Source organism: Thamnophis elegans, chromosome 11 (genome assembly GCF_009769535.1).
Source record: "Thamnophis elegans isolate rThaEle1 chromosome 11, rThaEle1.pri, whole genome shotgun sequence".
Lineage (NCBI taxonomy): Eukaryota > Metazoa > Chordata > Lepidosauria > Squamata > Colubridae > Thamnophis > Thamnophis elegans.
This window is the reverse complement of record NC_045551.1, coordinates 46639010-46652394: the sequence shown is the minus strand read 5'-3', so window position 1 is coordinate 46652394 and position 13385 is coordinate 46639010. Positions and strand designations below refer to the sequence as shown.

Sequence of the window (13385 nt, the reverse complement as noted above, 5' to 3'; positions counted from 1 at the left end):
TCAACCTTAGCCTCAAATTTCTCATACAACTCCTGTTTAAGTCCTTTTATTTCACTTTTAATTTCACTTTTAATTTCTTCTTTCATTTCTTTTATTTCCTCTTTTCCCTCCTCTCTATTATCTCTAAATTTATCTTCCATTTTAATTGTCTGTGCATTAAGAGCCTCGCTTAAATTACTCAGAAAAAATTCTTTCGTTAACACATCCCCAGCAGGGGGCGTAGGAAGCGGAGGCTGCAGCTTTGTGCCAGGCACTGAGGATGTGCCCCTGGAAGTGGAGGGTGATGACTTCAAGTTAATATTTGGTTTTGAGGCCATTTCAAAATTTGTCTGCCTGCAGTTAATAAAACTCTATCGCCTAAATATGCAGCTTTAAGTAAAGAGGCTTTTATTTTGAAGTTTAAGGCTTGGCAAAAGTTTCAGTGAGTAAACATTGTAACAAGACCGTTCAACAGATTCGTCACCATTTAACTTCCAAATAAGCAAAGTTAATGAAGGAGTAAAATTCTTCTATTGTGAAACCAAAACATATGATAAGCTATCTCTTTTGTTTTGAATTCTTTTGAAGTCTTGTGAGAATTAGCAAAAAGTGTTCGTTATTACCGGAGAAACCAGCCTGCTCGGCGCCATTTTAAAAGCCTCTGAGTAAATAATTTTTCGGAGGAGAAAAAGAGAAGAAGCTAAAATGTTGATAAGCAATTATTGTCCTCGCAGTAAACGGATTCAGCTCGTGATAAGATTAAATCAAACAAAACTTAGAGCAGAGTGGGAGAGACCTACTTTGTCCTGCACAAGGCAGTTTGAAGTTCCCAGCACGGACAGCCGTTCTGCCTTGGGCTAGCCCCCCTTTCCTTGCAAGCACAAAAGCTGCAAAAATCGAAGAGCATTTGCCAGCAAAACAGTTTCTTCTTTCCCTCTTGCCTGAAGGATAAGAAAACCTGATAAGACGTCAGATGGAAGATCCTCTAAACAGGTACGTAGCCAGGAATTCGGAGGCAGCTGATTTTTTGCTGCCTTCACCAGTAGGCTCCTCCCAGGAAGTCCCTTCAGTACATATACCTAGTAAAAATAACTGAGGACTAAACTTTATCCTTCTTTTAAAAACATTTTGCAAGACCCACCATATTTTTATCCAAAATGCCTTAACCTTTTGGCAGTTAGATATAGCTATATATATATAGCTATATCTAAATGCCTATAGATGGCATTTAGATCCTAAAAAGTTGGCTTCTATGTATCCGAATGTACAGCCTAAATGTTGGAGGTGTGGTTCTCTCGATGCTACATATTATCATATATGGTGGACCTGCCAAAAGGTTAAGGCATTTTGGATAAAAATATGGTGGGTCTTGCAAAATGTTTTTAAAAGAAGGATAAAGTTTAGTCCTCAGTTATTTTTACTAGGTATATGTACTGATTTTACAGTGGTAGAGACCAATTTGACTCTGCACCTGATAACTGCAGCAAGACTGTTGGTGGCGCAATATTGGAAGAAGGAAGACTTGCCTACAATCCAAGAATGGACATTGAAAGTAACAAACTTAGCTGAAATGGCTAAAATATCGGCATATCTCAAAGATCATTCAAATGAGAGATATAAACGAGACTGGAAAAAATGGATTGACTATATACAAAATAAATACGGGACTAAGAAATTCCAGTTAGCCTATGCTTAAGATCAGAAATGATTTAAACTGTTAAAAGTTAGTTCAGTAAGAAGAAGCTAAGGTCAATCTAGAATGTCATTAATTTCTTTATTTCTTTTTTCTCAATAGATTTTAGACTGTGTTAGTTAAAAATCCATACCGTGTACGGGTTCTGGGAAGTCGGGGGGGGGGGGAAGGAGGAGGGGGGGTGGGGGGGTGGAGGGAGGGAGGGATACACACAACAAAAAAAAAATTGTACTTCAATGTCTTAATGATTGACAAATGATGACATATTTGTGTTTGTTATTTTTAAAGAAAAATAAAAAAGTTGAGAATAAAAAAAAAAAAAAGGATCTACACTGGTGTTTATACATTTTATATTCACTATTAAGTAGATATCTAGGAATTGAGCCAACTCTGGAAATAAGTTTCTTTTGTTTCTCAACTTAACCATGATTAATGATTAATGTTTCAATTGAACTTTCTTTCCATAGGTCAACCTTAAATAATATAAAGTTAGTGTTTATATAAAATAACAACAGTAATATCTTGAAGCAAGTTTCTAAATGTTGAGATGATTTTAAAAATTAATCTTAACTACCAATGAAAGAGATTTCCAGTGGTCTTAATTAAATGGAATTCTCAACCAAATTTCCTCAAAAGGAGAATAAGCTTTCTTTGTTATCATCTTGAATCTATATAGAACTAGAATTTTTCTTTGCTCTTTTAACTGTAATTTCTTGGAGACCCATCTTTTAACTATGGTTTATTGAATGACCAATATATATTTCTTTAAATCACTGGGTAAGTTTAACTAAACTTTTATATGGATGCCACAAAAATAAAATATCCTATATAGAAAGGGCATCTTTTTATATATATATTTTAACTATTTCTTTTAAATAATTACATTTAAATGTTTTTTATTCATTTAAAAAATCAAATCAAGTCACAGAGAATGGAATTTTGCCTTATTGTTCCATAAACAATTATCAATGTATTTGGATCTTAATATAGTACAGATAATACTTGATTTATATTCATAATTGAGCCTGGAATTATGCTTGGAAATTGTGCTGGTTAAACAGGTCATCATATGGCCAATCCGATTTTATGACTGGATGATGGATGATGGATGATGGATGATAGATGATAGATGATAGATGATAGATGATAGATGATAGATGATAGATGATAGATGGATGGATGGATGGATGATAGGTAGGTAGGTAGGTAGGTAGGTAGGTAGGTAGATGGATGATAGATGATAGATAGATGATACATAGATAGATAGATAGATAATAGATAGATAGATAGATAGATAGATAGATAGATAGATAGATAGATAGATGATACATAGGTAGGTAGGTAGGTAGGTAGGTAGATGGATGATAAATAGATGATAGATAGATAGATAGATAGATAGATAGATAGATAGATAGATAGATAGATAGATAGATAGATAGATAGATAGATAGATATAGATGGTAGGTAGGTAGGTAGGTAGGTAGGTAGGTAGGTAGGTAGGTAGGTAGGTAGGTAGGTAGGTAGGTAGGTAGGTAGGTAGGTAGATGGATGATAGATAAATGATAGATAGCAGATAGATAGATAGATAGATAGATAGATAGATAGATAGATAGATAGATAGATAGATAGATAGATAGATAGATAGATAGATAGATAGACAGACCGACCGACCGACCGACAGACAGACAGACAGACAGACAGACAGACAGACAGACCGACCGACCGACCTGATGGGGGAAGAGCATTAAAGCAAGAAGGTCTAGAGAAGGTCCATTGATAATAAAGATGATATTTTGCCAAAATGAACATTTGGGTTTCTCTAAGAGTAATCAGCTTTTCCATTTGTGTTCATCTGTACTTATTATTTTTATAATTATTAACATCGTTTCTTTTATAATGGGTTTTTACCATTGCAGTAAGCATTTTTCTAATTATTTTTCATATCAGACACTGAGACTCTTGTGTAAATTATAATGGCATACAATTACAATGGACCAATATTATAATAATGCCAGAAATAAATTGTACTTCTTGTTTACCTCGGGTCAACATTTGCAGTTGCTTCATCGATGATCAGTATCTTATTCTTCTTCAGGATAGCCCTGGCCAAGCACACCAGTTGTCTCTGGCCAACGCTAAAATTAGATCCAGATTCTGCCAATTGTGTTTCCAGTTTGTCAGGTAGGTCTTCTATTGCTTCTTTCAATTGGACCTATAAGCAATTCATAACACTAATTCTAAGTTAATTTTTTTGTAAGAGACCATTAAAGGGCTTTGAATTTAATTTCAAAATATCCATACCATCTTATTTTTAAAAAGTTCTTCAAAATAAGCAGATCGTAGTTTATTATGGATGTATGACATTAAGAGAGAGAGAGAGAGCAAGCCAGAACTCATTGATTGAAATGAGTTAACAAGGTATGGAGATAGTTTATACGATTAGTTCAATTTGGGGTACATTACCAAATGCCCATTGTACCTACTGAACTCTTCCATCAGCAGCAGCTAGCATGCTCACTAATGAGGGACCAGGGCATTTGCAACCCCAAATATTTAAAGGACATCAGATTTCCTGCTCAAGTTAACAACATTCTTGTTCAGCTCACTGTGATGTTAGAACAAGGCCACAAAGAACAAATTAATAGAACAGAAGTCTTCTGTATATCATAATACATTGGAAAGCATTGTATTCCAGAAAAATTACCTCTTCTAAAGAATTCCACAAGTCTTCATCACTATATTCATTGAAAGGATCCAAATTCTTCCTCATAGTCCCGGTAAATAAAACTGGTTCCTGAAACACAAGAAATTTCCAGACAAATTATTTTAATTAATTAACCTTGGTGTCTCTATAACAAAAGTTAAAAGTCTGTTAGCATGTTCAGGATAACTAAAAATAGAATATGGCAGCAAGGCAGGTTCAAACAGAAATGCAATAAAGTCCCAACAACTATTTTTCCTCCCCAAGGCAAAATTGTGAGTTAGATAGAAGAATATTGTAGAGGCTTTGAGAGAAAATAGAAAGAAGTTTTAATTGCTTTTCTTCCCGACAATCTTTCCATAAGCAACTTTCTCTTCCCAATCATTTCCACTCCAAAGGGTCATTGAAATGTATTTGTCTTCCGTATCTGTATCCTTTTGGAGAAAAACAGATAAGCAGGAGGTATAGAGCTCCTATTTAGCTTAACGATGTCATTTTACAAAGTTGCTTGAAAGAAATTTTTTAACATGCAAATTCTTTCCTAATGGAAATGCAAGTTTACTGCTACCTAATTCTAATCTTCGAACACAATAATAAAATTAAGCTTTGTCACCATTTGTACTCTCTCAGCCACATTCCTTTTAATGATTGATTTTCAAGGCACAAAAGAAAAAGATCAAATTCTAGTAGTGTTATGTCATAAAGAAAAAAAACTAACTGCAGGTAGTCTTCAACTTACAACAGTTTGTTTAGTGACCGTTCAAAGTTACAACGGCACTGTAAAAAGTGAGTTATGACCGTTTTTCACACTTACGACCATTGGAGCATCCTCATGGTCACATGATCAAAATTCAGATCTTTGGCAAGTGGTTCATATTTATGATCCTTACAGGGTCCCGTGATCATGTGATCACCTTTTGTGTCCTTCTGACAAACAAAGTCAATGGAGAATCCAGATTCTCTTAATAACCATATTACTAATTTAATAAATGCCATGGTTCACTTAACAACTGTGAAAGAAAAGTCATAAAATGGGGCAAAACTCACTTAACAAATGTTTCACTTAGCAACATATATTTTGGGCTCAATTGTGATCGCAACTCGAGGAATACCTGTATTGTACAGTATTTTACTGTATAATACAGGTAGTCCTCAACTTACAAACTCAACTGAGCCCAACATTTAAGTTACTGAGACATTTGTTAAGTGAGTTTTGCTCCATTTTACGACTTTTCTTGTCACATTTGTCGCATGAATCACTTCAGTCGTTAAATTAGTAATCCGGTTGTTAAGTGAATCTGATTTTCCCATTGACTTTGCTTGTCGGAAGTTTGCAAAAAGCGTTCCCCAGGACACTGCAACCATCATAAATGTGAGTCAGTTGGCAAGCATCTGGGGATGCAGTTGTAACTTCAAAGGGTCACTAAGTGAACTTTTGTGAGTCAAGGGCTGCCTGTATTTTATCTCCTTATTACAGATTCCTGATAAAACAGCTCGCAACAGCTAGGGATCCTGAGGTGCATAGGACAACATCAGGTTGGAGAATGATGATATATCACACATTCCACAATGTGGATTTTGCTTATTGTAGATCCTTCCCAGTTGGAAGGAGAAAAAAATCTTCAGCCTCAATTCATCACTATTGATGGAGATGTCTAGCTTCATTCAATGGTGAAACTAAAATAAAATGTAGATTGACTGGAGTTGGTGGCTCCACTTCAGCTAAAGCAGTGATTCTCAACCTTCCCAATGCCGTGACCCTTTAATACAGTTTCTCATGGTGTGGTGACCGCCAACCATAAAACTAGTGTCTCGGTTCCTAAGACCATCGAAAATATGTGCTTTCCAATGGTCTTAGCAACCCCTGTGAAAGGGTCGTTCGACCCCCAAAGGGGTCCCGACCCACAGGTTGAGAACCACTGAGCTAAAGTAAACACTGTTGCAACTACAGTGATTGCTAGATTATTGAGAACAGAAATAAGTGTGCTACTGTTTAATGCAATGCATATGCATTGCAACTCATAAAGTGCCTAACGGGTTGTCAAAATGCTTAGGCCACGCCCACTCCACCTCCACAAAGGCAAAAAACATTGTGATATGTCACACTATGTCACGTGACACAATCGAGTTTGACATCCGTGCTTTAATAGGCTTGACATACCTAGATCCCTCGATTCATCATACAATTTAGCCTCCAGGCCCTTGATCGTCTTTGTTGTTCTTTTTGTTGTTCTCTATTTTCAGAGTCTCGACATCTTTTTTGTATCGTGGTGATCAGAACTGGATGCAGAATACCAACTGATGTCTTATCAGCCCGGTGTAGAGCAGTACTATCACTTCTCATTATTTTGACACTATCTCTCTATTGATATATCCTATGACTGCATTGGCTTTTTTGACAGTTGCACCACACTACTGAATCATATTTCAGTGGTGGCCCTTTTAGATTGGGAGAGGTATCTAAGTGTCACTAGGGACACTTAGATACCTCTCCCAGTTACTACTATTGACCCAGACATCACCTATTCTATACCCATGTATTTGGTTTTGCCTGCCTAAGTGCAGGACCTTATTTTTCTCACCACTGAACTACATCTTGTTGGATAGGGCCCATTGCTCAAGTCTTTGTCCTAAAGCAGGGGTGACAAACCCAAGACCCGGGGCCGGATATGGCCCTTGGGGTGCTTTCATCTGGCTTTCAGGACCGCCTTGGGAACAGCAAAGGACCAGCCCGTGGTTCCTCTGCCAGTGAAAAGGGAGCTCTGGAGAGCCGCAGATAACCGTCTGAAACTCCATTTTCTCTGGCAGAGGGTTGAAGGAGGCTATCGCAGTTGAAAATGGCTCTCTGGAGCCCACTTTCACTGGCGGAGCACTCAGGCCATCACAGGTGCTTCTGACACAAGTGATGGCTGGCCACGCCCACCTCAGCCCCCTGAGGTAAAACACAACCCTGAGGCAGCCCTCGATGAAATTGAATTTGACACCCCTGTTTTAAAGAATTGGCTTGAATTAGAGTTATCTTATTATGATTTAATAAGAAGTAATCTAGAATTAAATAATAATTATATTATTAATAATAGAAATATTTCAGATCAGCTACTTTTTTTGCCATTTCAGCCACTCTCTGTATCCACCTCCTCCTATGAGAAGTTAAATTTACATCTCTAAATCTCAGAGTTCACGCATTGGTGAGGAAATTGTGCACCAAACACATGGCATCTGCAGACTGGTCACATCTTAGTTGAAATACTATTTCACTAGGCGCACTAGTGAAGGCATATTTATGACTTGTTTAACCAAAAGATAGACCTTTTTGATGTTTCTCACACATTAAAATAATATCCTAGTCTTAAAATTTAATCAAATGTAATGCCAGGTCCCCTCCCAAAATAAACAGAATGGGGCAGGAACAGAGAGGAGAGACTGCCTGGAATAAATGCTTAAAAACCACTTACAATAATCAGCAGTAATAATTATAATAACACATTTGTAAAATTAAGCCCAAAAGGTTAAACTATGTACTTCCAAACTGCAATTTGCCCCATAGGTGACTACTATACTTTTGAAATGACTTCAGTTTCTTCTGACAGGCTCACTTAAAGATACACATTGCAGCTTAGCATAATAGTTCAATGTAGCCTAAAGGTATTCAACTGTCCCAAGTGTCTTTAATCGTTTTCATAAGAAGCATATACACAGGTAAAGAAAGAGCGTAGTGCAATGATTAACTGCCAACAGATTACAACCCATGAAGCTATTTTTATTTTAATGGGGTAGTAAAGTATGCCAAGTTGCAAAGCTCTTTCGATAAAATATTTTCAATGCATTTCTGCCAAGTTATAAGGTCCGTAAAATCATCACAGTCAGAAGAAATGTGCAGTATAATATGGTTTTGTATTCCCCTTTAAAATACAAGACAATGAAATAGATTTTTCATTTCAAAAATGGCAATTCCTGCCATATAATTTTAATTACAAAAGCTTTTGATCAAATGGGCTCAAGAAAGCATTAAAATGCTGATCTTTTTAATATAAAAAAATCTTATTTAAAAAAAATCTATCAATGGTATTAGATGTACATTTCAGATATTGTGGAGATGAACTTCCATTTCAATTCTTTAATAGTTTAGCAAAATGGAAAATTTCAATTCATAAATTATGAATTCTTTATAATGGCTGTAATATAGTAGGAGCACATGAGTATTGCAGAAGACGATAAGGATAGTTTTAATTTCAATTCCTGACAAACAGTTATATAAAGATTGCCTGTTTCATAAGAGGAAACCCATAAGCTAAACCTATAAAAAATGATAAATTACAGTCAGAGAAATAGATATTTTTGCCTCAAAGGACCAATGTTAACTAATAAAAGTTTCATGAAGTAGCATTTAAAGCAGTGTTCCTCAACCTTTCCAGCTTCGTGGCCCGGAAAAGTTGAGGGGGGTGTGGGGGAGAAGGGATGTTTTGTGTGAGGAGCAGATGCATGCATAGCTCGTGCAAATGGGGCTGCAAGCACCAGCCCCCGCCACTCACACAAGTTGGGCTATGCGCGTGCGCACCGACCTGCCACTCACAATGCCTGGTTGCAAATAGGTCATGCCCCCCTAGTGAAGTTTTTCGTGAAAACAGGCCTGTTTTTGTCCAAAAAAAGGGCATGCATAAACTTTAGGAGGCTTATAGAATGCTCCTGGGGGCTGAGGGGGTCAAAATTGAGCAATAAATGGCCAATTCTTTGCTCATTTCTTCCCTCCATGGCCCCCAGGAGCACTCTAAAAGCCTCCTAAAGGCTATGCATGGCCATTTTGGTGAAGGGGGCAGGGTATCAGGAGGCAAGAAATACTTTATTCACTGTATGACACACCCAGATTTTCAGCCTCTTTTTTGAGGGAAAAAGGTATGTCTTATATTCCAAAAAATACGGTACAAAAATACAATTTGTGATACACGGGACTACCTTTAAATGCCACTTGGTTGGTTCAGAATGCAACAGTTCATATGTTACCTGTCACACATTATCTGAGCTACATTGCTCTGGAGTTGTCAATCCTGCACTGGCTTCCAATAGGATTCTAGGAGCAAGTGATACTCTTATTTTTAACCAATAAAGCCCTTTATGGCTTAGTACTACAATACCTTCATAGTCACTTTCTTCAACCAGAGTCAACCCATCCAATAGGCGTATCCTAGCAGTATAATCTTCTGAAGTATGCTACCCATTTAAGTGAGTCTGATACCGAGTGTATGCTTTGCACGCATGCGTGCCTAAGACATGCCTGCACAGCACTAAAAAAGAAACATTTTGAAGCCTTCCGAGTCTGCAAAGCAGAGGCGGGTTCCTACTGGTTCAGACCAGTTCGACCAAGTAGGTGGTAACTCGGCCTGCCACGCCCTGAACTGGTTCTTTTGGCGGTGCCATAGGCACCGCAGAAGCAATTTTTTTGTACTGTGCATGCGCATGTAGCACGCGTCAAGCACATGCATGCAGCACGTTCCTAAATGAACCGACAGTAGCAGCAGACGGAACCCACCCCTGCTGCAAAGGTAAGTAGAACAGCAAGGGGGGAATCCATTGTGCCAAGCGATTTAGATTAGCTAGAAAGCAGGAAATCTGATGATTCTAGCTAATATAAATCATGCGTCACAACTGATTGTCACCCAGCCGATCATCGGAAATACTGGTTCGCCCAAACTAGAATTTTTTACTACTTGTTCGGGCGAACTAGTCCGAACCGGTAGCATTTCACCCTGGTTTATGCTGAGAAAAACTATTTGTAGTACCCTAATTTCAGAAGGCATCATTGGCAATTAGAAGTACTTCTGCAGAATCTCAATTTTTCTCTTTTTCTTGATGGATTCTCTCTTGCTCTCTTCTAGTTCTTTCTTTCTTTTCTTTCTTTCTTTCTTTCTTTCTTTCTTTCTTTCTTTCTTTCTTTCTTTCTTTCTTTCTTTCTTTCTTTCTTTCTTTTGAAAATCTAAAGCAGCATAGTAAAAATTGCCTAAAAACATTATTTAAAACTGATTAACATAAGCCAAGATCTGGAGGGGGAAGCCACACTTGAGACACAAGGAATCAAAAGCTGACAGTGAATGCATTCTTCTGATTCAGTTTGTTCAAATGAGAAACTGTTTTCAAAATATGTTCCACGAAAACTAACCTGGCCTCTTAAATATCAATAAAAGATGGACTAGCCACTAGGAAAACTCAAATGGACAAATCTACCTGTTTTTCTAAGATACATTTTGAGTAATTTGCAAGATTTTTCTTATATAATTCTCACAAAAATTCACTCATGCCCACAGACATATATACATGTGAGTTTTCACCCTTAGAAAAGTCTATGTGCATTTTAATCAAGTGTTTTTATAGTCCCTTACAGTTGTTGAGATTCACGTGACATTTAAATCTAATTAATTAATTAATTTCCCTATTGGACATGCTTTGGATATCCATTTTTATTATATAATTGCCCTGCAAAATTTGGAGAAATGCAAAAACTGAACAATGTATCCCGTTCCGGTTCATGTCATCCCTCAGAAGGTCAAATTAGATTGATTTACACTAAAATGCAACAATAGGCATTATTTATCTGACTCTGAATTGAATTGGGTGGTCAGAAGCAGGTTTTATGCATAATTCTACCAGCGTATTCATACTGAGAGATGCATGAAGGAATGTGATAGCAAAATACATTAGCCTTCCCATCACATCTGCAACAGTAAAGTAGAATGTATGGAATTTTTATTGAACACTATGCATTATTTGCATTTTAAGGTTGCTTGAAATCAGCATAAGAAGCAGCTGATAGATGGGAGCTAGAAAAGATTTCCATAGATTTGCTTTTCGTTGGGAGAGATGAGGATAAATCAGTTTAGCAAACAATATTAATTTTAATGGTTAATCCTATCTTTTGATTTTAACGGGGGTGTAAGGTGCCTTACATGAATGAAATCAACCAACATCAAAGACAATCTCTAGAATCAACTTCAAAATATTTTATTTAGATGCAGTAATGAATATTGAGAAATCTTATCCCAAAACCGTAAGTCTCACTTGTCAAATCTAACCGGTCAAATGAATCAAATGTCTTCCAAGGAGCACATATACACATCAAAAACATGGTTAACATCGCAAAAATGGAGGCCGGATTTGTGCAAAACAGAATTAGAAAATATACTGTGTATGGTCGTATTATGCAGCTGTTTTCAACACAAAGACAACAACCCAATGTAGTTTGCCATTAGTTTATCTTCCAAGCCCAAACTTACAACTCTCTGGACTTTTATGCTCCACTGACAATATGAAAAAAAGCCTCCTTTAATGTAAAAAATAAATAAATACTTTTAGACACACGAAACTCTCCCCCGTGAATTTCATTAAATCTGGTTTATACTGACAAGATGATAGACAAGGCATTTTTTTTTTATTTTGAAGTGTAAGTCTTATGCAAGGAATTTAATATATCAATCATGTGTGTAACGATAAATAGGATGGAAAATAAAATTAGGGTAGGGAAATATCCTACCTTCTTAAAAAAAAAAACTCCAGTATTATACAATACGGTCCCCACCTGAAATAGCTAGGGGAGCTTTCAAAACCTTGCAGCTATTGAATGAACAGTTCGTCATCTGTTTTCCAGAGAAAAGAATATTGTGCAAACACAAAGGCAGAAGAATTTAAGTCCATGTAAAGTCCTCTTAGGTACAAAAGGGTCATCAACTTCACTCAGCAGAGCTACTGTGCACTAATGAAAGCTTCAGCATCCAGAAACAAAGAGGGAGCCTGCATTAGGCCGCAATCCAATTGTATTTATTTCCTAGTAATAGCATACCTACCTCTTTCTGTGCTTTCTATTTTTTGAGGAGAGGGGAGAAGGGAGGATAAGGCGAAGGGGGCTTTTAGAGAACTATGCTGCTTGCCTAACTTTGTTTTATCACGGTAGTTCAAAATAAAAATAAAATAAAAAAATCAAAGAGAAAGGGGGGGGGAAGCCTCACGGAAAGTCCTACAACCCTCATTCCAGGCATGATGTCATATAATATGGGTACTATTGTGTTGAGTTGAGTTGTGTACTGTTTCAGGTGAGACAGTACACAACTCAACAAAGGGCAACTGGCAGAAGCTCCCTGCTCCAGTTTTTGAGGGAGAATGGGGCTGTAGCCACATTAGGTTGCTGACTTAACTTTTGTGTTTTTGTAATGTTTAGGCTTGACAAGGAAGACGTAACAGCTGTGATGGTGCAGTGGTTAGAATGCAGTATAGGAGGTTAACTCACTGCTCATTCCGGGAGTTCGATCATGACCGGCTCAAGGTTTGCTCAGCCTTCCATCAAAATTCCATAAAATGAGGACCCAAATAGTTGGGGGCAATATGCTGACTCTGTAAACTGCTTAGAGAGGGCTGTAAAGCATTGTGAAGCGGTATATAAATCTAGGTGCTAATACTATTGCTATTACAGGGAGGGAAGATTAAAGAGCCCGATCTCAAAAGTATATTATGTGTTCATAGTAACAATCCTGTGATTGCCACATATTAAATTGATATACAGGTAGTCCTCAACTTACAGCCATAATTGACCCCAAAATGTATGTTGTTAAGTGAGAAATTTGTTAAGTGAGCTTTGCCCCATTTTACAGCTTGCCATATTTGTTAAATGAATCTTTGGTTGTCAGAAAGTCGCAAAAGGTCATTACATGACTCTGGGACATTGCAGCCATCATAAATATGAGCCAGTTGTCAAGTGTCTGAATGTTGATTACGTAACCATGGGCAACTTATGATGCAATGGCCATAAATGTGAAAAACAGTCACTTTTTGAGTGCTGTTGTAACTTCAGTCACTAAATGAACTGTTGTAAATTAAGGACTATTTGTATGTAGTGAAATGGACAACACCCCTGTTACATTATTCCTTGAAACCACTTGACAACCAAAATGTCCAGGGATTAAAGGGTTTTTTGACTTTCTCCTTCTAAGATAAGAGAGAAAACTTTAAATTTGGTTTGCCAAAATTTAT

At 37.1% G+C, this 13385-nt stretch overlaps 1 protein-coding gene across 1 annotated transcript in view; it reads right to left on the bottom strand.

Moving 5' to 3' along the window:
* ABCC4 (ATP binding cassette subfamily C member 4) overlaps nt 1–13385 on the bottom strand; it is a 210967-nt gene that overhangs the window by 53127 nt on the left and 144455 nt on the right. The window contains exons 27-28 of the mRNA XM_032227044.1: nt 4377–4466; nt 3712–3884 (exon numbers count right to left, since the gene is read on the bottom strand). Of these exons, the coding sequence (XP_032082935.1) occupies nt 3712–3884; nt 4377–4466 (263 nt within the window). The remainder of the gene's footprint in view (nt 1–3711; nt 3885–4376; nt 4467–13385) is intronic.